Genomic DNA, 23,231 nt, shown 5'->3' with positions numbered 1-23,231 from the left:
TTAAATAAATACATGAACCACTGAAAGGATCAATTTTCTTCGACACTTCAACATTCTTCCCTATCAGAATTAATTTCAAATTGATTTAGTATCTCATTTAATTCCTTATCATCCTTTGTCGAACTTAACAAACTACTCATGGTATCAACTTCAGGCCAAATCAAATTTTTATCCTTGACACTGGTATTCAATAATATCAGACAACCATAACATAGTTTGACATCTTTATCATCAACATCGTGGTTATTTGCCGTATCTTTTTTAATTTCATTTAAGAGCTCCACGTAACGTGTGTGGGATTGTCCCAATTTCGAATCTTGCCACTGTTTGAATGCAGATTCCTCTTCACTGGTTTCTATAGGACAAGAAGAAGTAACTGTAATCCTATCTAGCCAACTGGATGGATCAGTGTATATCTTAGATTGGCATATTTGACATTGTGATGGCTTTGTCATGCTTGACCTGGGTTCTGTCAATTTATCTGCGGTTCTTAGAACTGTCGATATTATATTCGAATAATCATTTTGAATATCTTGAAAATATTTGGTGGTAATCTCGTTAATTGTCATGTTTTTAACCAGCTTTTGTTGATCAAGCAAGGGTGATGATTTTTTAGCAATTAAACAGTTGGGCTTAGCATTAGTTTCCTCAAAGTTAATGAGAAACCTTGTCAAACTTTTGATTTGCAAAAAACTTTCGATTTCGACGGAAAGTAAATCTTTCATTGGATATAAATTTTTATAATTACATGGTCTATTATCCAAAGTGTCGAATGATTCAGAGTCCAAAAAGGTCGCTATTTGGGAACCTTTACCCTTCACCACAAGGGAAATAATAACCTCAGATAGTTTTGTCATGGAATGGCCCCATATTATTGCATCATTGTCGTTTTCGTATGCAAAATGCTTGATTAATTGGGTTTTAATGATCGACGTTAAGTCAGTTCTGGATGAATTATTTAGACAATATTCACCTAATATTTCCCTCAAGCATAATCTACTGCCACTATCTACCGATTTTGATTTCGCAAAAATTTCAAAATTTCCATCGTCTATGATTAAATTCGATACTCTCGATGTGTTACTGAAAAATTCATTAATATCAATGAAGTGAACTTTATATATGTTAGGTTTATTCAGTTTCAACAATTTTTCCTTTACCAATGATTCCATACGTTCCTTTACAATAGAAACGGTTTCCCCGGTAAATATGGTAAGTATATCGACCGTAAAACCCGTGTGATTATTATGCTGCTTAACTTGCTCTAAAAGCAAATCATGGACAATATCTAACATAGCCAAGGACCCTGAGTCAGAAAGTGACAAAGGCAGCAGTATCCTGGCAACAGATCCTTCTTTTTCAAGTGGGTATAAGACCTTGAACAGATTTCTGAAAAATTCATCCTTCATCATCTGCTTTCTTTGTTTAGTACTAACGAACTTGATGAAGCATTCATCGCAAAACTTTTCCTTCCTAGACTCAACAGTCGCTAAATTTCTACCCGATACGGGACATCTCTGGCATTCCATAATTTGATCCAAATGTAATTTGGGTGTTTCAACTGCCACTAAAATTACCTAGACTTTAGACCATCTCATCTCATCTCATCGGTATTACACCAGTTTTTCAGTATTATGTGACTGAAAAAAAATGGAATACGTACTTAATGATAACAGTAAGTAAAGTATACAGAGACGTATTGAAGGGATCTTCATTCAAGGAGTATTTTCTAGGTATTTGCAAAGTATTTGCCGAGCAAGAAAGAGAATCTATTACTCATACAATTAATCCGAAAACAAGTCGAGCTACTACAACACTTGTTATTAGTGATCAATATTAGAATTTACTCATATCATGTTATACGAAATATTAGATGACTTTCACCAATTTTTGTGTTTGAACAGCCAGTAAAAAAGATCTTAGAGGAATTAAGAAGCATTTCACCGCTATGAAGGAGAAGCAAGGTCTAAGAGTGAAGCTAGAAGTCACATTCGGGTTCCTAATTTTCAATGAAGAGCTTTATTTCGAAGAACAAGACAGCCATTTTGGCAACCATCGGTGCTACAGGTGCTGCCGTCGGTGCATACTACTACTACACCCAACTGCAACAACAGCAACAACGGGGAAAGAAGGACACCATTACTAAGGATGAAAAGAAAGACGTGAAGGGTTCTCAAAAGAAAGCAGAGGGTAGCAAGAAAACTGCAAGCGAATCAAAGGCCCCTGTTTACCCAGTTTCTAGCAATGGTGAACCAGACTTTTCAAAGAAGGCAAATTTTACTGCTGAAGAAAAGGATAAATATGCATTAGCATTAAAGGATAAGGGTAACCAATACTTCAGAAATAAAAAATACGATGATGCTATTAAATACTACAATTGGGCGCTAGAATTGAAGGAAGACCCAGTTTTCTACTCGAATTTGTCCGCCTGTTATGTTTCTGTTGGCGATCTGAAGAAAGTCGTTGAAATGAGTACCAAGGCTCTTGAAATAAAGCCGGACTACTCGAAAGTCTTGCTAAGAAGGGCCTCTGCTAATGAAGGTTTGGGAAACTTTGCTGATGCCATGTTTGATTTGTCTGTATTGTCCTTGAATGGCGACTTCAACGATGCTTCTATTGAACCAATGTTGGAAAGGAACTTGAATAAGCAAGCTATGTCCAGACTGAAGGAAAAATTTGGTGACGTTGATGCTGCTACTGCCACTCCAACTGAGCTATCCACTCAACCACCTAAAGAACGTAAGGACAAGCAGGAAAACTTACCATCAATTACATCCATGGCCTCTTTCTTTGGTATTTTCAAGCCTGAGCTAACTTTTGCCAACTACGATGAATTCAATAAAGCCGATAAAGAATTAATGGACGGGTTAGCTAATTTGTATAAGAGATCTCCTGAAAGCTATGATAGGGCTGATGAGTCCTTCACAAAGGCCGCAAAATTATTTGAAGAGCAGCTAGACAAAAGCAACGAGGACGAAAAACTAAAGGAAAAATTAGCCATCTCTTTAGAACATACAGGTATTTTCAAGTTCTTGAAAAATGACCCATTGGGAGCTCATGAAGACATCAAGAAAGCCATCGAATTGTTCCCAAGAGTCAACTCTTATATTTACATGGCTTTAATCATGGCTGATAGGAATGACTCCACCGAATACTATAACTACTTTGACAAAGCTCTGAAGCTGAATCCCAACAACTCTTCTGTTTACTACCACCGTGGTCAAATGAACTTCATTTTACAAAACTATGATCAGGCAGGAAAAGATTTTGATAAAGCCAAGGAATTAGACCCGGAAAACATATTCCCTTATATCCAACTAGCATGTCTAGCATATCGTGAAAACAAATTCGATGACTGTGAAACCTTGTTCAGTGAAGCAAAGAGAAAATTTCCGGAGGCACCTGAAGTACCAAATTTTTTTGCTGAGATTTTAACTGATAAGAACGACTTTGATAAAGCTTTGAAACAATATGATTTAGCTATTGAATTGGAAAATAAGTTGGATCGTATTTACGTTGGTATCGCTCCATTGGTCGGTAAAGCTACTTTGTTAACAAGAAATCCAACGGTGGAAAATTTCGTTGAAGCCACCAATCTGCTAGAAAAGGCATCCAAATTAGATCCAAGAAGTGAACAAGCTAAAATTGGCCTAGCTCAAATGAAATTGCAACAAGAAGATATTGATGAAGCCATCATGCTATTTGAAGAATCTGCTGATCTGGCCAGAACTATGGAGGAGAAATTGCAAGCCATTACTTTTGCTGAGGCCGCTAAAGTTCAACAAAAAATCAGATCAGATCCAATATTGGCAGCAAAGATCCAAGAAACTTTAGCTAAATTACGCGAACAAGGTTTAATGTGAATAGTGAACATAAATTCAAAAACTTTAAAGAAAAAACAGAAACTAAGTAACAAAATCGACAAAAGGCAAAGTGGGGAGAGGGACACCAGTGATATTTCATATTGGAGGCTTTTGTTTTCCATTTTTTTTCAATATACTCGTATGCATGTTATAATATATACATATTTTTTTCTTTTTTTTATTCTGTAAATAATTAGCAGTACAACCAACACAAAATTTTAACCTTAAACTTTCAAGTTCGTTCGCGGGGCCGAAAACAATCTGGTCAACTATAAAAGAAATACACTATTAACCACCGGAACTACTTCAAATAATCAATAATAAGCAGGAGTTCAAATCTAAACTATGTCTTTGTTCAACGTATTGAATCCGCTACTAAAAGGGTCCAATAGTCTCAGACCGAAGTTCAACGGTATTCTATTCAACAATGTTTGTACAATAACAATAAGAACTTTAATGAAAACCCATAAAGGTACAGCAAAGAGATGGAGGCGTACTGGTAATACTTTCAAAAGGGGTATCGCTGGAAGAAAGCATGGCAATATAGGCTGGTCCCATAGATCCTTAAAGGCTTTGACTGGAAGGAAAACAGCTCATCCAGCTTATTTAAAGCATTTAAAGCGTTTGCTACCTTACCATTGAGGAATTAGTCAAACAGTTGTGGCCGTAAATCCCAGATTATTTGCTCGGTATCCGCATTTTCTGTCTTCGTGTACATAAAGCATCATATAACAATAAAAATAATACCTAATTATATATAATCAATAATGCCCGATAATTCAAGCGTCATTGTTTCTTCTGTTACGCAGTTGCATCACAGTGGTATCCGGAAGCTGGCAATATAGAAAGAAACTGAAACTTTATAAAAGTCTATCAAAAACGTTTCTGTATGAAGCGCTTTAAATATATATATATATATATATATATATATATATGAATATTTTATCAGAATTTCAGCTATTTTTTGCTCTCGCTATTACCAGTAAATTCCTTTTCAATCCACTTACGTGTGACGTTGTTCCTATTTAATTCCGCGGTTGGAAAGTAATGGTAATTTGTTTTCAGTGAAATAGCAAAAGGAACATTGTCAAATGTCATTAATCTCATCTTACAATAACTATTATCAGGAATTGTTTTAACGACTTTCAAGAATAAATCCAGATTAGGTGTCTCAATTTCATTGACATGTGTAATGAAGTTCGTAGCAGAGATACCATATTGGATTGCTGGCGACGATTCTCCCCTAAACGTACAGTAGACACCCTTTGGAACATCAACCATGGCTTGTAAAACGGCATGATGCGGTTGCTGTAAGATACTACCGGCAAATATTACAAAATGATCGGTTTCTTGAACCTCAACGGTGTTGATTCTCAAATCAACTATATTCCCATCACGAACAACTCTGAAATTTAGTATGGTCGAAGGTAAAACACCATCAACTGAGCTTATAACTCCGTTCAAATCATTCATTTCAGTTACCAGCTTACCATCTACGGACAAGATGACATCTCCTGTCTCTAAATGAACTTCGTCTTCCGTATAAGAGACTCTGGAAACAGTGATAAACTGTAGCCTATTATTTGATTCATGCTCCATGCGCATGATCCATTCTTCTGGAACTCCTCTAATCCTGGCTTGTAGGACGGAGATTGAACCAAATCCAGCATCAACTATACTTACCCTTGGCTTGCCACCATTTTTCAGGATGTCTATCACTTCCTTACAGTCCATTATATCTAAACCCATCAAATAGACCTTCTCTTTATTTTCTAATCTTTCGCCTAAAAATGGCAGCCACAGGCCTCTTACGGTACCATCATTATCCGTGAGAATACCAGAATTACATCTGGTACTCACGTTACAATCAATAGATATAGCTTCTAAGTTAGTGGCTCGATACCTCGGAATTAAGTTACTTGGGATACTTACAGAGGAAATGTCAGTAACAGTTGTCTCTGAAGTGACGATTCTATCGTTCTGGGTGAAACCTATAAACTGCAGTTTATCACCCCGTTTTATTCTTGTAGTGGACAATTTAGGAGTGATTAGTGGAGCCTCTACCAACTTTGGATCATATTTAACAATGGCAAAATTGTGAGTTGGGTGAAGGAATTCCACGGTAGCAGGAACTATAAGTGAATCTGCAATGGTAACAAAAGTATCGAGACAATCATGTGGCACCACTCTTCTAGAAACAAGCACGTAACCTCTTTCCGCGTCGACGATCAAACCAGATGTCTTTAAAGTATCTGCAGAAAGAGAATCCAATGGAACCGCTGCCATTGTAGCTACAGTACATAATGAAGATGATAAATTGGCAATTTTTTCATTATTGATGGGAATGGAGATGATTTTGGCCGAACGCGGTTTCAATGGGTCAGCTGGAAGCGGATCAGCAACATTGGTATAGTCCCAAATACCAGTTGTATCGTTTCTTGTATAGACCCTGTATTCATTGCACCAATGACGGTCAATATAAATAGAAGTAACAAGTGGGGAATGCTGATCTGTGAGATGATGGTATCGTACGGTGACACGCTTACGATCTGGAATGGTTTTCATTATTTCAATAAATGTATCCAAATCAGGGGTTTCTCTATTATCTATGGAATCCACAATCCAACCCACTCTTTCCTTTGAATCAAAGTTAAAGGACCCTGATGCACTACTCAGAAACACACCTTTGACAGGCAGCGCGTAAAATCTTGCCATTTGATACGATAATTCATGAAAAGTAGCACCACAAACCTCTACATAACGACGAGGAGTAATGTCATGTAGGTCACCAATCTTACAAACAACGGCATGTTCGATTCCACCTCTTTGGATAACCAAATTGACTTCGTTGCCTACATTTTCATCTTGGATTTTATCTACTTGCATGAATGAAGAGATAGTTTCATCGTTAATTGAAATTAAAGTATCTCCCTCTCTTATTTTACCGTCACCTGGGCCTTCTCTCAAAACGGTCTCTGCTACCAAGAGACCAATGTTTTCAGGAAATTTGGCACGAGCCTCACTTTCTCTTTCTGATGTCAAACCTAATCGTCTGCACTCATCGTATGGCTTCAATAACCACTGTACTTCGATCGTACCACGAGTGATAGGTTTGTTGTTTTGAATGCAGGTCAACGCTCTCAAAATCCTATCCAATGGTAAAAAGAAATCCGTGGAAGCTTCCGTGGAGCCACCAGCCTGCAAAGCTACTGCATATCCATCTATATTTACCACTGGGGATCCACTTGACCCACCTGATGCGGATGCGGCAGCTTGAATATATTCAGTATTGAAGTCGTTATATGTCAACTCACCATATTCTGGAGCATTTCTGTCAATTCTACTGATGAAACCTGCCAGGATACTTAGTTTTTCACCGGCGTCATTACCCACAACCCTGATCTCTGAACCGACCCTAGCCAAAGTTGGCTTCAAAGTTAGCGCTTTGATTTTGGAATATTTTATTTTTTTTGGATCGAATTGCAGGAATCCGAAATCGTGAACAGGGTCCCTGTAAATCGGTATAACATCACACTCTTCATGGTTATCGAAAACAACATAGCCCACAAATGGACCCGGTCCAACGACGTGTCTGTTTGTCAAGATGATACCTAGTTTAGCATCCACAACAAACCCTGTAGCTTCTGACACCAAGGCAGGATCGCAGTCGAAGGGTGCGACTTGAGAAAAATGAATGGAAACCACCGATTTAACTACATTGGAAATAGTATTTTGCCATCTGAGGTAATTTTCCGAATCTGTGAGCACAGCATTATTGTTATTGGCAAAATGCAGGGGCTCTATGATGATATCGTGGTCCGTGTACTCTTCCTCTCGATCGTCGGTGGCGCATTCCACCTGTTTCCTCTTCGCAGGCGATGCTTCACTAGAAAGTCCATCAGAAGTTTTGGAACGATCTCTTTTCTTCATGTTGCCCAACGATATAGTCATTAGTGAATACGAAAAAGTCTTTGCTGTAGTTTAGCGAGTTGAAGGGAAGAAAATATGTGATGGCTGAACTCCTGTACAGTAACTCTCGCAGAGCCTTTGTATTTACATATAAATTTTCTGAAAATTTCATATCATCGAGAACAGGTCACGTTACACGTCAAGATGACGCGCGCCGTAATGGTAGTGACAGTAATAATAAAGAAGCACATAGAATTGTTCCTGTGCTTTTCTAGCTTGTATATAGTATATAGTGGCTCTCGCCGAGAATTCTAGTTTCTTGGCCCTTGTTGATGCTGATGCTGATGCTGTTGCTGTTGCTGTTGCTGTTGCTGTTGCAAAAGTATTTGGTGTAATTTCATTACTTGTTGGAAATTACCGTTCTCTTGGGGAGGCATTTGAGGTGACGATTGCATGCACATTGGATTTTGCATCTGCCCCATGGGGGGTGCACCATATGGAAGCGGCGCCTGGCCCTGTGGGACTGGCATAAACGGAGGTTGAGTAGGCAGTGCCATATTATTGTATGCAGGTGGCACGTTCATATATGGCATTCCGTTAGAGAATTGGGCCGGGGGCACCTGGCCAAACGGTGGAAGAGGATACTGGAAGTTGGATGGTTGAGGGAAGGGCGGATATGCGGGATAGGGCATATTGTTTGGTTGCAATTGATATGGGTAGTTATTTGCAGGAAATTGTGGTTGCTGCTGTTGCCCCATCGGAATCTGCAGCGAGCGATTTTGGTCAAAAACGGTGCCAGTCTCTCGCTTGGTATTTTCACGAGCATTTCTTGACTTGTACCCGCGTTGCAGCGAAGCATTGCTGCTCATGCCCACTGGAGGCACCAACTTGGGCAAATTTGCGGGCTTTGGTTGACGAGGTTTCTTCGATTTGACATTATCAGAATCATTGGGCTGCTTACGATTATCTCTTTTTTTTCTCTGCTGCTGCTGTTGCTGTTTTTTCATTTTCTTGAAAAGAGCTTCTTTTTCGTCATCGGAAAATTCTTGTTCCTCTTCAGGTAATTCTTCGTCGTACCCATTAGACGCATCAGTACCTTTGATGCGCCTCAATTCAAAAGTGTCTATCCAGTGGGCATCAGGGGTGACTATGCACGCTTTTTCACCCAAGCGCGCTTTCAGTTCGTTGAACAAGGCCTTTTTCGAGTCTGCAAGTTTGACTCTGTAAAACGGGTTTTGCAAAGGCCCAAAAACTTCCGCCAGCATCCCGATCAGAGTTCTGTCCTCAAGGCAGAAGATAGAACCCTCTTTCAAAACACGTTTTTCACCCGACAACGTCGCATGAATAATTATGTTGTTTTCGAACGCAGACTTCAAGACACCAACAGGAGTGATGATCGTCTTTTCGGAAATTTCATAGTCCTCTGGCAATTCCGGAACGGCTTCCTCCAGTACTTCGTTTTTGGATATTATGGGGCCCGAAGGCGAGAGATCTTCGTCTTCATCCTCATTTTCGATCGCGTCCTCGTCTTCTGCCTTTTGGCCATCAGAATCATCCTCACTGTCCGAAGAATCAGAATCAGAATCGCAATCAGAAGAACCAGAGGAAGCGCCATCCGCCTTTGCCGCGTCTGCCACTGCCTCATCGTCCTCACTCTCACGCACACCATCCCCCAAGAGACCCAAATCAACGTCATCCCTGGGAAGTCTCAGGTTCAGGTCCTGGTCCGGGTTTTCTAAAGCCTTTGAAAACAAGTCATCGCTCATGATTACTACTGTTTCTGACCTCCTACCACTGCACACTACTTTGTGCTACCTACTACTGTATGCTATTCCTTCTTCTTTTTTTCTTTTTTACCTTAAGCTCATCGCATGAAAAATTTCATCACGCCAAAAAGAAACGCGCAGGGTCTTACCCGAGCGATGGGGCCTTTATCCATGTTGAATCCCGGCAGAGAAGCATCATGCCAGCATGCACAGTGCTAATCGCTGTCGAGATATGGGACTCGAGCAAGTGCTGATTTACCAAAATTGGCTGATAGCGGCAGGGGTTCATAGAGAGAAAGCCTGCCAGTTTTACGGGATCTCGAGGGACCAAAACCACGAGACCAGTGGACGCAGAAAGAAAGGATGACCCGACGCCCGAAACCGCAGCTCACAAGCAATGCCAGAGCAATCTCTCTCGAGGTCCTGGACTGCGGCTCTATGCTCATATACATCTTTGATGACTCATGATAAGTATTGCCGGCGATAACCGAGTCTGCGACAGAGCTCTGCTATCTCGGCAATCTACAAAAAAAACCCCGCCGCCATTCGAAAAAAGCACACTGGGAGACCATAGATAGATGTGGACTTGGCATTCCTTGAGCGTTGATGTGTTCGCTACACATGTAGAAGTTTGAAGCGGTTTTTCCTTTTCTAATCAACCGAATAAATCGGACTAGAAGTAATTTCTTTGTTAGTTAGATGGGTGGGCCAGATTAATACTTTGCATTTATCACTCCACATATAAAAGTTTTATCATTTTTTCTTTCCTTTTTCTGTACCACGTATATTCACGGGGCCACTGAAACCAACTTGAAAATGGCATCGGCATCGAATAACTACGTCTCAGCCTGCTCAGAAATGGCGTCCGAGGTGTCCTCCGAGGTTTCTTCAATAAACTCATCGCCGCCCGTATCGTACTCCAAGGCTTCTATTGCTGCCCCAGATCCGCTTTCTGATCTGCACAGCACAAAATCGAACGACGCCTCGAGAGCACTGTCTATAACTAGAACTTTGACTAGCCGGTTCAATGACATAAAGAAAGCTGTCGATGACGACAACGCACAGACGGAGGAGGCTTCCGCAGACGTCAATAAAATATTAGAATCCAGGTTCGACGTGGCGGACGCCATTAGGCTACAGCACAATGAGTCGCTCCAGTCCAACCTGAACATTCCCGCCACACAAACTGCCACTGCAGGTGCCTCGTCGTGGGCACAGTCTTCTAGCCCATCTTCCATTCAGAACGATACCACAGAACATAAAGCATCCATGGACTCCAAACTCGTGCGGAACAGACTGTACCCGGCGTCCACTAACGGCTCCGGCAAGGATCTCGAGAACCAGGGAATACGTGAGTTCGAGCCTGACGAACCTACCGTGAAGAGAGTTTTCACCAATAAGTCTACGGGGCAGCTGGAACTGCCTCCCGATGGTGGTTATGGCTGGGTCGTGACCTTCTGCGTCTTTTTGACCATGTTTTCCACATGGGGGTGCAACGCTTCCTTTGGTGTGGACCTTGCCTACTACTTGAACAACGACACTTACCCAGGCGCATCAAAATATGACTACGCCTTAATTGCCGGCCTCACCGTGTTCCTCGGTCAGATCTTGTCCCCGTTTGTAATGGCGCTAATGAGGATAATTGGACTGCGGGCCACCATGCTCTTTGGCGACGCTGTCATGCTTGCTGCATATCTCTTGGCCTCCTTCACAACCAAGTTATGGCAGCTGTACCTCACCCAAGGCGTCATGATCGGTTGCTCGATATCCCTGATCTTCGTCCCAGCAACAACCGTGTTACCAGGCTGGTTCCTAAAGAAAAGGGCCGTCGCCATGGGTGTCTCGTTGTTGGGCACTGGTGCTGGTGGTGTCGTTTATGGTCTGGCCACAAACAAGATGCTTTCTGACTTCGGTAATACAAGATGGTGCCTCCGTATTCTGGGTATATCGTGTAGTCTGAGTGTTCTCGTGGCCATTGCGCTACTAAAAGAAAGAAATCCCACGCCTCCCGTAGGATTGCGGTCACCTCGAGCTATGTTTGACCAACTCAAAGCAATGTTTTCACTGAAAGTTATAACGAAGCCGTTTGTGTCGCTGATTGCGCTATGGTTCATGTTCGCATTGTTCGCCTACAATTTAATGGTCTTTACTCTATCTTCGTACGCAATCTCGAAGGGCCTCTCTGCACATAACGCGTCGACATTAACAGCCATTCTGAATGGTTCGCAAGCTATAGGAAGACCTCTAATGGGCCTTGCCGGCGATAAATTTGGTCGGGCTAACGTAACCATCGTATTAACCTCTCTGCTAACGCTGTACATGTTCGCTTTTTGGATCCCTGCCCATTCGTTTGTCCAGCTGATTTTTTTTTCAATAATGGTCGGCTCATGTGTTGGTGTCGCTAACGTCATGAATACTGTTTTAATCGCTGATATGGTTAAACCAGAAGAGTTTTTGCCTGCTTGGGCCTTTGTCAACTATTGTGGAGCTCCTTTTTTGTTGGTTTGTGAAGTGATTGCTCAAGCTTTGACAGTGGAAGAAAATAAGAGCAACCCTTATCTGCATGCGCAGATTTTTTGCGGTTGCTGTTTTACTGCTGCACTAATTTTGATCTCTATTCTTCGTGAATACTCTGTAAAATTGAAACTAACGGAAAGACAGGCAATCACAAACGAGAAGTTGAAAGAATGCAAGACAAGCGAATACGACACCGATTCTGTCGATGAAAATTGGGATAAATTAAGGGAAAGGAAGTCAAAATATGACCTTCTCTTAGGCCCCGGCATCAAAAAATATTTTTTGAGGATGGTATACCCAATGAAAGTCTAATTTTTGTCGGTGATCAGTTTGATGCTATACTTGCGGCGTTGGCTCCCCCCGATCCTTCGTATAAAACATTCGTAACTCTTTTACACGTTCTAATTTTTTATCAATTGAAACGGAATTCAAATGTAACATTGGCATATCTTTCCCATTAACCCAATTTGTTTCAGCTTCATAGCCCACGGTGTGTAGGGATACGTATATTTATATATGAATGTCAGTATTAGACTTGCGTTGAAAAACGAAGGAAAAAATAAAATAAATGTCCTTATTACTTGCGAATAAGTCTGCAGAGCATAGGTTAATATTACAACGTATGAAATAACTTAACGTGAAGGAAAATCATTATTTAATGAAATATACAAGAAATTGCTTTTAACGTAATGATTTGCTCAGCAAAAAAAGCTCTTCATCCCCATCATTCTTCAAATCTGCCCTAAAGATGTGTAGCCTATCTTTAAAATTCTTGTACTGACTGACGACCTCCTTTAATACTGCGTTCAGGTTTCCTAATAACCCATTAGACGCTTCATGATCGTTGAGATTCATTTTAATAAAAATTTCGTAGGCAATCTCGTTCAAGCGGGAGTAAACTTTAATGAATTCGTAAACAGAGTTTAAAAGTAAAACCAAAGAAGTTGGATACGGTTGTCCGGAATAATCGCCAACATTTGCATTAGTTGCGAAAAGTTTATGAGAAAGAATATTTGTTAGGAAGGTATTGTGTAAACTTTCCAACTCATCAATATTTAATGTTTTTTCCAACTTGTATTGTTGAGGTTTATATTTTGAAGAGTTCGTTAATACATCAATATTTGGGGGTAAAATTCCATTTAATTCTATGGTACCATCCTTCAATGTAATTAAATCATATCGATTCTGGTCCTTTTTTTCTGTGCAATTTAGTTTCCCGGTCATTTCCTTAAAATTTTCCTCTATAATACAATTCAAATAATATGATTCCATTTTAGAGTTAAACTGCTGAAATTGAGTCCTAAGTATGCTGATTCTGGAAAGTTTGTTGATAATATCGCGAATGAGGGGGTTATAACCTCTGATTTTCTTGAACGATCTAATTATATCATTACTCTTCAACATTTCCTTTTGATAGAAAAAATTGTTCTTCTTGAATCTCCATAAAAAATTGAAAATTCTCAGGTACTCCTTTCTACCAAAAGGACGGTTCACGTTTAATACTAAACTCAAGGGTGGATACAATATGTAATCCAAAGTGAATACATCCCAACCTACCGATCCGTGTCCTAGATCGAGTACCCTTGCATCCAACCCATTAATGACCGAGCTATCACCAGAGTTGTTAGTGAAGTGTCTTAGGGAAGAGAGTTGCACAGCTTCCTGTAAAAACCTCGTTAGTTTATAATTTGGCAATGAACCTGATGGCGTTGCGAGAATATCGCTGGTCTTTTCTATCAACACATCCATAAAATCAGACTTACCCATAAGAAGGATATCTTTTAGTGCATACACCACCTTTTTATAATGGAACTTTTGGTTCAAAACACGATTAGTGTAATTAACGATCTCAGAATATTGATCATTTATAATGCTAAAAAAGCTCGTAGATATTCCACTGGAGGATGTACTTTGATACAGAACGTGGTACTTTTTGGAAAACTCATTTGTCCATTGGATCTCCCTACAGTATTTTTCCAGGAATATATATGATTTGCCAATCATAAATATTTTATACGCAAGCTTTTTTGGTATAAAATTTGGAATTCTTTCTTGAGCAAATTCTATGGGGATATGATAAATGAAATCATCGTCATTGCTATTTGGTTTGGTGTCTTCAGCGATGAAGAATTCTCCGTAAGTAGCTCGCAGGAGACCTTTGGTTAACCAATTCATCAAATATTCGTAGTAATGAGATATCATTGAATTGAATAAATTGGTCGCTATTTTTCGTATAGTGGGATCTCCATGAGATTTAAAGATGTTTAATTCAATCAGGAAGGTGTCTCCACTCAGTTCATCAAAGTGTTCTGTAAACCTACAGTATATTCGAAGCATTATTATATTTTCATATAATTCACGATATAACGACTTCAAGGACACTACTGTCCCCGAAGAGACTAAATTGTTTAGAAATGCTGTGTAATTTTGCAATTCTTCTGAAATGTCAATAATTAATGCTTTTTTCATTGGAGATATAGTCGACATTCTAAATTTCTCCACCTTAGAGCCCAAATTTTGGTACAATAAACCTGCTTCAAATATTAAATGTAAAAGACCACTCTCAAAGTTGGGTATCTTAGATGGGATTTGAATTTGCTCGTGATTAAATGGAAATAGTGCAGATGTGGTAGCCAATAGAGTGTACGATACATACTTTAGGATATCTTCTTCCGGTATGGTGTTAACATAGTAGGGATTTGATAGCTGCCTCAGAGTTACAGAACCATAAGTTGAAGAAGGAACATAGCGATTTGGGGAAGAAATCATAGATCTTCTTTCTGAAAATCGATCCATGTTTTCAAATGAAGCTTCTGTATATATGCTCGGGGCTCGCCCTGGACTCAATAAATGTTCATGGTTTGCCAAATTCTCCATATTTAGACCGTTAGAAGTTTGCACAGTTCTCGGTTTACTATTTGATGGGAGCAATGATTGAAAAACAGAAAGGTACTTTACCATGTCATCGGGATTCTGGATTCCAAATAGAGCATCGAGAAATTTTTCAATTTTATGCCACAGGATTGTCGTTTCGGGCGAGTCCAACGATTGCGATTTATAAAAGTCGATTAAAGGGCTCAATTGAGCTGCTGATTTGGTGGATGATTTCAGCAAATTAACAACATCGGATACAAATGCCTTCAAGGTCGCTTGCGACAGCAATTGAAGAGCCAATGTCTCTATTATTTCATAAAGACTGGAATCTAGTTCCATATTAAAGCTTCAATGCTAATTGCAATAAGGGGTCGTGTATAATAAAGTTATTCTGCTGAAAGGATTGATGTTTTCACGTTCTTTAAAGCAGACATAGCCATCTAATGAAATTTGATTTGTTTGTTTTGTTTTATTTTGTTTACAAAACGCGAACCAGACGAAACGGTTACCCGTATATACAGGATAATAGGAACCTGGCGATGACTTTACCTTGTATTTTTCTATTAATATGCCAATCATCACATTTGTCTGAGCAAGATAACGAATTTTCGTTTTCCTGTACCAGAGACTATAAAAAAATAGGTATATAAAAACAACACAGATCGTAGCAACACCGTAGAGGCTTGCGAGCAAAGCGCCACAATGTGCAATTTTCCTAGAAAAAGAATTAAATGTTCAAGTACTCGGATTCCTTGTTTAACAAATCCTGACTGGAACTGTTACGGTGTCCATACCCGAGATCTTCCATAGAAGTTTCATAATGCTGAAAATTGTAAAATTGAAGCAGGGCCCTGAGTGCAATTTCTTGTCCACAAGCATCACTCAACTCTCCGGAGATATCCTTGCCTGTCACCCAGTTATCAGTTAACTCCAATTTTTCGTAGAGATAAACACCTGATATCAATTCCATGTGCTCTGATTTCCATCTCTTATTTTTGAATGGTGTGAGTTCTCTCGTAATCTTCAAAATTGGGTGATACATATCAAGATTGTAGAGTCGATAATAGCGTTTGAATAAAATACCAATGGACAGAGGCAGTTCCTTTAATCTTTGTGTTTTATTTCCCGTGATTTTCCTCAAGATTCTTAAAAGATATGCAAAAGAGGGCAGTACTTCTGTGTCGATCTCCTTTGAGTCATCTATTGAATATGATTCACGGTAGTTTTTGTTAGACAAGGAACACTCTCTCCAAAATGAACTAGAAGTTCGCACATACTTATTGAAAATTCTCTCGGAATAAATTTCAGAATACTTGCTTAAAATAGAGGCACATGTGTTAATGTATCGTGAATCGTGAATAACCACTGCTAGATGCTCAAACTTCAAAATGTGACTTAGTTTGAACCACTTTAATAATGCGTGTAATATTCCAGCTGCTGATTTTAAGGACAATTCCTTGGCCCTGACCACCTCCAATTGTGGTGCCAACATATTTAAAAGATTTTTATCGATAACTTCAGTTTTCCTGTGGAAATTATTTGTCAAACTTGATTCCATTGTTTGTAGCAAAACAAAAACAAGCGAATTGAAGCTCGAAAGGCAACTTTTGTAATATTTATCAATTCTTTGCATGATCAAAACCGCATCCCTCTCTTTTTTAGAAAGCTCATCATCATGATTGAAAGTAGAGTAATCATATGGTTCCTTTTCTGACTGCTGCTTCCAGCCGCGCTCCGTTATCATGAATAAATCTCTCTCATACCAAAGTTGTTTAGTACCCAATTTTACTTTTAAATTCTCACTCAATATTTTGGCCGCTTCTTCAGTACTGAACGGAATAACAATGTCATTATCAAGTTTTTTGCCAAAATTAAGATCCATTCTATCCTCCAGAGTATCATCCTCAGGCTCTTCATCATCAGATGGATACAGACATGGATACGCCATGTTCGTCTGGAAAGATTTCCTGGGTCTAGGACCTTCACCTAAATGCATTAACTGTGGAGAGCTCGGTGGTGAAGGTGCTGGTGTAGCAATGTGCTTCTCAGGAACATTCAACGTCATATTCAAGGGATTTTTCGATTTTGGACGGGGAATTTCTAAGAATTGAGACAAAGACTCCGATTTGTCCACATCTTTTGGTAGGTCAGAAGTTGGCATGTTATAATCAGGAAAACGAGACGTTATATCTTCTCTAAATGCTTGATAATGTAATGGAGAAATGGATAACTTTTTTGGATATTTTGATGGATAAACCAATCCATGAATTTTATAGATAGACGATTTGGTTTCTTTGTACACTGAATCGTCACCAAACTGTAGCACTATTAGCTTGAAAAGCAACAAAATCATGTTTCTTATACGCATAGATAGTCTACTATTCCATCTCCAACTTTCAATGTATCTTGTTAAAAACACCAGCAAGTTAGCTTTGTCAAAAGCATCAACAACAAGATCGACAGCCTCTGAATTTTCGTCTTTACCGCTAATACAAATGCCGGTAATGAAATACAGGATTGTTGATGAGTGAAACAGCAAAATCGTTTGCTTTTTCAAATTTTTGTCGTCATCCCTACAGCTTATAGCAATCTTTTTGAAGACATGAACAATTTTTTCAACATGAGGAACAAACATTAAATTGTTACGTCGTATAACTTTTTCATGCTCATTTTTGTTACTTATGTATGCAAAGCACCCCATAGATATGTATGTCAATGCTAGTAAATTCGATGTTAAAGAGTTAGAAATATCCTCAACTAAACGTTCAACTGCACTTGCGGCATAGGTTTCGTTATCAAAAAAGAGTTGTGGATCTTTTACTTTCTGTTTAAACTGTGTCTGTGCCTGCCCAAAATGTATATAGTCGGAGCTACAAAACCAGTCAGAAAGTTCTTGTTCCAAAGAGTAAAACATCCTCAATTCCCAATCCACCGCTCTCTGCAAAGCATAGGGAGCATTTGCCCTTCCTTCAAGTGAAGCCGCACATTGATCCAGTGACTTCTGAAATTCTTTATCGACCGGCATATTATAGTCAACTTCACCCTTTTCATTGACAGGAGCATGTTTACCATCTGCGACCTTATTTAAATCAAAGCCATCGAGTTCATCAACATTAGCAAATGATTCATCTTCATTCTCTTCTTCAGCTTCTTCAGCGTCATCTTGAAATTCAATAGCATTGTCAGTGTTACCACCTTTCTCTCCATCTTCACCATTATTAGCGCTATTATCATTCAGTTTGAAATTATCAGTGTCATCTCTACTATCATCACCATCTTCATCATCTTGCTGTATATCTATGGTCTGAATATCTCCTTCAAGACCTGATTTTGCCTTGAAATTCAAGGCGCTGATATTACCATCTGATTTGTTTCTTTTATCGGCATGAAAGGTGCTTCTTCCGATATTCAGCTTATTGCGCAACATGTTGTCCAAATCTTTAAGAAGTTCTTCATTGCTCAATGTGCCCACTTTTGGTTCTTTGAGTGGAGAAACTTCATCTGTATACTTTAGAGTGTTTTTGAAACTAGAGTTCCTCTTTAGATCTTCTAGAGACACTGATCTTAAGATTGGGCCTTTAGAATGAGATCTTCCACTAGTTTTCATGGCGGTGGAGTAATAAACGGAACGTTATAACACAACTGTCTTCACCGACTACCACTATCGATTAGAACTCTATGTGATGTCTGTTAAACTCACTCCTCGGTCCTCACTTCCTTCTGATTGTAGTATGGCTTTTTAACTGAGGCAATTGACCGCTTTGAAAAATGTGTGTCAGTAATTTAAGGTGCCATACGGAAATGCACAAAAAACGAAAAAGAAAGATATAGAAAAAACTCAATAAAACTGATTATTTGCTAGCTGATATAACATTATTTAATCAAGCTACATGATTCAAAAAAAGGCATGGAGGAAGGCATATCATCATATAATTTCCCATTCTAATTTCAATGATTGAAATAGTTTCAAACCGTGAGTACTAAGCTCCCCAAAACCATCCAGCTCCTGCCAGTTTATAATTGTACAAAGTGTTTCATCCTTCTTTAATCTGTTCACTAAGAAATAGTCTGGCGATGAGTCGTCCTTAATTACGTGCATCAATGTTTCAAGGTAAGCATTTAACCAACAACTTGCGTACGATGCCCAAGATATGATGCTACTGGCCGCTTTTGACTTGTTGGTACCCAAAGTAAATTCTATGCGAAAATCATTTTCAAGGGTCAGATAGTCTTTATCAAAAACGAAAGTCATATTGCCGCAACATTCACGTGCCATCATGTCTGAATATAATACTTTTCGGGTTATTAGAATGTCTCTATCATCGTTGTAATGCTGAATATTAGTAGTTACAATAGCAGACCCAGATGAAATTAAGCTTGACGGTTGAAGAAACGAAATCTTAGCAAGTCTAAACTTGAATTTGAAGTTAATCGCTTCATTGCAAATGCCTTCCTGGACAGCTTTCTCGTGTGTGATGAAAAACTCGTGGTACCTCAAGTACCTTACTTGGGAGGGTATGGTGACACCATTTGTCATACCATATTTGAATCTAGCCTGCATGAATATTAATCTTGCCTCTCCGAGGGGACATTGTAAGTATTTCATGAGATATGCAATGGCGACCATACCTGATCGGCCTTTCCCCATTCGACAATGTAAAACAGCCACTCTATTTTTCGAAGCGGATAGGTAGTTCTGTATGATATCCACAATATCTTCTAATAATTCAAATGGGGGTGGAAAATGATCTAACCAACCAATCCTCTCACAAATTACGTTACTGGTGTCTTCTTCCACCAAAGTCCTTGTTTCGAGGTCAATGGGCGATATCGGTATCTTGCCATCATTAACAAGTGCCGAACGTAATTCTTGGATTTCTAAATCTCTGCTATCATATCTAGCAACAATGTCGACTAAGTCTTTATTTTTATAGTCACTGTCCTCCTTCTCGGCTCTGAAATTAAAAATTCTAAAATTTCCTTTCCCATGGTATACTGTCAAGAATAACATCAGGTCATTCAGACTATTCCTATAAAGTAGTTTTGGATAAGTGCTTACCGGGTATGAGCAGACTATTAGATTGGATAAAATATAAGAGACATCCAATTTCAAGCCAATGTCATTTTTAGTTTTCTTCATTGGTAAAGACAATACTTTCTTTATCAGATTAGATGGCCTCCATTTAAAAAGGCTTTCTTCCATCCTTATTTCACTTTCTTTCCCGCTCTTTCAAAGTGAAAATACACTGCTAATGCTGAAAAATTTGAACGCTACTGCTATAAGTTTTCGTTCAATGAATTTCATTATGTAACATATCTATCAAAACTACATTGTGTTGTTTCATTTTTTTTTCCTTCGTTTTACTTTTCCAATCGATTTTGTGTCGCTTTTTTAGTCCTTACACAGATTTAAAATCTCTTGGCAAACCCATTTTAAAGGTTTTTCAATTGGTGTCCCTTCATCATTTATAAACTCTTTTATATCCTTCGCCTTTGTTGGATCCAATAATCCTTCCACGTCCCCATCAACAAATAACTGGGCGTGGTTTTCACGATATGATTTATACACAAACTCATCGAAATAATAGGGCGGATCCACCCAGAAGGACTCCAAGGTTTGATATCCCTTCCTTGAAGACCTTCTTTTCTTCAATACTTCATAGGGGGCACGCACTAATATTTTCAAATCAAATTTTCTCGATATTTCAGTATTATTAAAAATCATGAATCCGTCTACAATAACGACCTCAAGATTTTTATCATCGATAGAATCATACTTGGCCTTCAGCTCGTCCCAAACTTTTTTATCAATCTGAAATTTTGTAAAAGGGTCATCTACGTTGTTATTATGGATAAGTTTGGTAGCTATTTTGCCAGTTCGTTTGATTATATCTAATTCTTTGCTGAAAAGCGTAAAATCTAGAGCTTCCGGTGAATCCCAATTCTGAATTTTATACTTAGCATCTATTGGTACCTCATTATCATGCTTATAAAAATCATCTTCATGAATTAGCGTAGCCCTCGTGAACAAGTCCGCCGTGAGTTTTGCTATCGTTGTCTTACCGCTGGAGGAGCACCCACTTAGTGCAACCAGTATAACTTTTTTCGAAGTCATGGGTCTCCTATCTTCCTTACGCTTTGTAAATCTTTCTATCTTTAAACAACCACCACAACAACCTTTTATGTAACGCTGTTTTGTTGCCAGGCCGAATTGACGTTTTGTTGATTAGATTAATTATTTTTCTGCTTTTGAATGAGTCAACCGCTACAATAATCTAGTGTAAATCTATCATTACTAGAAAAAAGGAAAATTTCAAGATGAGCAATAAGAGATAAGTTTATATTTTACAATTGATTACATTGAAACTTCTGACAGTGAATACCGTAATCCTTCTATTTTACTACATATATTCGAGTGTCAACATGCAAGAAGCTCCAATAGCGAAGTATTTGGCAAACCATACGACGTAATTCTGGTTCGATGAGTGGTCAGTCCCTTGCTCCTGTACATTCGACCACTCTTGCCCATTCTTTCGATCATATTGTCTAGAAATACTTTTACTTCTTTACCTGTAGTTTATCAGTTGGGAGCATGTGAAAAGTTTTGTGGAAAGTGACGTTTTTGATGTTTGTTTTTCTTCATTTAGTGTTCAGTTAATACGAAAGAAAATGCATAGTAAAAGTTTGATGAGCATTGTCTTCATGAAGTGAAAATCATCGAAAGGAGATCGGACTGTAATTCTAATTGACTCGGGAATAAAATGGGGTTCTTTATTCCGCAGAGTAGTTTAGGAAACTTGAAGCTTTACAAGTATGTTGGTCATTTTATTGCACCCTAATTTTTTCTGTGGAAACAAAGAATAAATACTAACTACTGTAACATTAAATTACTCAATTACTTCCAGATATCAAAGTGACGATCGCTCTTTCCTTTCAAATCATTTTTTCAAGCCTTTTTGGAGAAAATTTGCCACTATTTTTCCGTTATGGTTGGCCCCAAATCTGGTCACATTATTAGGGTTCTGCTTCATTATCTTTAATGTATTAACGACCCTTTATTATGACCCATATTTGGACCAAGAATCCCCCCGTTGGACTTATTTCTCCTACGCTATAGGGTTGTTCCTGTATCAAACATTTGATGCTTGCGATGGTATGCATGCACGACGCACAGGCCAGCAGGGTCCTCTAGGTGAATTGTTTGACCATTGTATTGATTCAATCAATACGACGTTGTCAATGATCCCCGTATGTTCGATGACCGGTATGGGGTACACACACATGACTATTTTTTCACAATTTACAATATTGTGCAGCTTCTATTTGAGTACTTGGGAAGAATATCATACCCATAAGCTGTACTTAGCTGAATTTTGTGGCCCTGTAGAGGGTATCATCACTTTATGCACATCCTTCATCGCCGTTGGGATTTTTGGGCCCCAGGTCATCTGGCACACTAGAGTGGCACAGTTTTCATGGGAAGATCATGTACTTGAAATTGAGACTATCCATCTGATGTATGCATTTTGCATAGGTGCCTTGATTTTCAACATCGTTACAGCTCATGGAAACGTCGTTAAATACTATGAATCTCAATCGGACAAATCTTCAACTCCAAACAAGGCAGCAGAAAATATCAGTAAAGCTCTAAATGGTCTTTTACCATTCTTTGCATACTTCTCTTCAATTTTTACTTTAGTTCTGATTCAGCCAGCTTTTATTTCTTTGGGCTTAGTTTCATCGATTGGTTTTTCGGTTGCATTCGTGGTTGGCCGCATGATCATTGCACATTTAACTATGCAACCGTTCCCAATGTTAAATTTTCCATTTTTCATCCCAACAATCCAACTGTTCGTGTACTCATTCATGGTTCACGTTTTAGATTACCAAAAAGAGCAAATAGTCCTTGCTTTAGTTTGGATGGGGTTTGGTTTAACACTTGCTATTCATGGGATGTTCATCAATGATATTATTTACGACATAACTACATTTTTGGATATCTACGCTCTGTCAATTAAACACCCAAAGGAGATTTAACTTTCGTGAAACAAAACTGAAAGTTTTATTGTTTAAAATATGTACAAGTTTATACATCTGTTTGAATTAACTTAAGAAATGCTAAATAAAATGAACAAAAAAAGATAGAAAAGGCAGGAAAGAAGACTGCACATCCAGGATCCATAGAAGTCTGAACGAATCCACTGCGGCTACATAGTGATATAAGGATTTGGAAAAAAGGTTTTTTTCCTTGGACCCTATTTTAAAGCAATAAGTAGAAGCATGCAAACGAAAAAGAGAGGCC

The 23,231-nt window shown here is 38.8% G+C and overlaps 11 protein-coding genes across 11 annotated transcripts; 4 read left to right on the top strand and 7 right to left on the bottom strand.

Moving 5' to 3' along the window:
- Positions 1-47: 47 nt before the first annotated feature.
- On the bottom strand, positions 48-1,529 carry NCS2 (Ncs2p; the record flags this gene model as incomplete). Its single annotated transcript, XM_056230801.1, has 1 exon — positions 48-1,529. The coding sequence occupies one exon, from the start codon at positions 1,527-1,529 to the stop codon at positions 48-50; it is 1,482 nt and encodes a 493-aa protein (XP_056084684.1).
- Positions 1,530-2,009: 480 nt separating this feature from the next.
- Positions 2,010-3,863, top strand: TOM70 (protein channel TOM70; the record flags this gene model as incomplete). The annotated part of the gene is made up of 1 exon (XM_056230800.1): positions 2,010-3,863. The coding sequence occupies one exon, from the start codon at positions 2,010-2,012 to the stop codon at positions 3,861-3,863; it is 1,854 nt and encodes a 617-aa protein (XP_056084683.1).
- A 345-nt stretch (positions 3,864-4,208) lies between these two features.
- On the top strand, positions 4,209-4,505 carry MRP35 (mitochondrial 54S ribosomal protein bL35m; the record flags this gene model as incomplete). Its single annotated transcript, XM_056230799.1, has 1 exon — positions 4,209-4,505. One exon carries the CDS (start codon positions 4,209-4,211, stop codon positions 4,503-4,505), a length of 297 nt encoding a protein of 98 aa, XP_056084682.1.
- Positions 4,506-4,820: 315 nt separating this feature from the next.
- NMA111 (Nma111p) lies at positions 4,821-7,814 on the bottom strand (the record flags this gene model as incomplete). Its single annotated transcript, XM_056230798.1, has 1 exon — positions 4,821-7,814. The coding sequence occupies one exon, from the start codon at positions 7,812-7,814 to the stop codon at positions 4,821-4,823; it is 2,994 nt and encodes a 997-aa protein (XP_056084681.1).
- Positions 7,815-8,083: 269 nt separating this feature from the next.
- Positions 8,084-9,538, bottom strand: NAF1 (RNA-binding snoRNP assembly protein; the record flags this gene model as incomplete). The annotated part of the gene is made up of 1 exon (XM_056230797.1): positions 8,084-9,538. One exon carries the CDS (start codon positions 9,536-9,538, stop codon positions 8,084-8,086), a length of 1,455 nt encoding a protein of 484 aa, XP_056084680.1.
- Positions 9,539-10,354: 816 nt separating this feature from the next.
- ESBP6 (Esbp6p) lies at positions 10,355-12,367 on the top strand (the record flags this gene model as incomplete). Its single annotated transcript, XM_056230796.1, has 1 exon — positions 10,355-12,367. One exon carries the CDS (start codon positions 10,355-10,357, stop codon positions 12,365-12,367), a length of 2,013 nt encoding a protein of 670 aa, XP_056084679.1.
- A 369-nt stretch (positions 12,368-12,736) lies between these two features.
- SPC98 (Spc98p) lies at positions 12,737-15,268 on the bottom strand (the record flags this gene model as incomplete). Its single annotated transcript, XM_056230795.1, has 1 exon — positions 12,737-15,268. The coding sequence occupies one exon, from the start codon at positions 15,266-15,268 to the stop codon at positions 12,737-12,739; it is 2,532 nt and encodes an 843-aa protein (XP_056084678.1).
- Positions 15,269-15,656: 388 nt separating this feature from the next.
- FAR11 (Far11p) lies at positions 15,657-18,536 on the bottom strand (the record flags this gene model as incomplete). Its single annotated transcript, XM_056230794.1, has 1 exon — positions 15,657-18,536. One exon carries the CDS (start codon positions 18,534-18,536, stop codon positions 15,657-15,659), a length of 2,880 nt encoding a protein of 959 aa, XP_056084677.1.
- A 318-nt stretch (positions 18,537-18,854) lies between these two features.
- TEP1 (putative phosphatidylinositol-3,4,5-trisphosphate 3-phosphatase) lies at positions 18,855-20,132 on the bottom strand (the record flags this gene model as incomplete). The annotated part of the gene is made up of 1 exon (XM_056230793.1): positions 18,855-20,132. One exon carries the CDS (start codon positions 20,130-20,132, stop codon positions 18,855-18,857), a length of 1,278 nt encoding a protein of 425 aa, XP_056084676.1.
- Positions 20,133-20,321: 189 nt separating this feature from the next.
- Positions 20,322-21,044, bottom strand: NRK1 (ribosylnicotinamide kinase; the record flags this gene model as incomplete). The annotated part of the gene is made up of 1 exon (XM_056230791.1): positions 20,322-21,044. One exon carries the CDS (start codon positions 21,042-21,044, stop codon positions 20,322-20,324), a length of 723 nt encoding a protein of 240 aa, XP_056084675.1.
- Positions 21,045-21,690: 646 nt separating this feature from the next.
- On the top strand, positions 21,691-22,966 carry CPT1 (diacylglycerol cholinephosphotransferase; the record flags this gene model as incomplete). Its single annotated transcript, XM_056230790.1, has 2 exons — positions 21,691-21,740; positions 21,835-22,966. 2 exons carry the CDS (start codon positions 21,691-21,693, stop codon positions 22,964-22,966), a joined length of 1,182 nt encoding a protein of 393 aa, XP_056084674.1.
- Positions 22,967-23,231: the final 265 nt, after the last annotated feature.

This window comes from Saccharomyces kudriavzevii (assembly GCF_947243775.1).
Source record: "Saccharomyces kudriavzevii IFO 1802 strain IFO1802 genome assembly, chromosome: 14".
NCBI classification, from domain to species: Eukaryota; Fungi; Ascomycota; class Saccharomycetes; order Saccharomycetales; family Saccharomycetaceae; genus Saccharomyces; species Saccharomyces kudriavzevii.
This window is presented reverse-complemented; position numbering and strand designations above follow the sequence as displayed.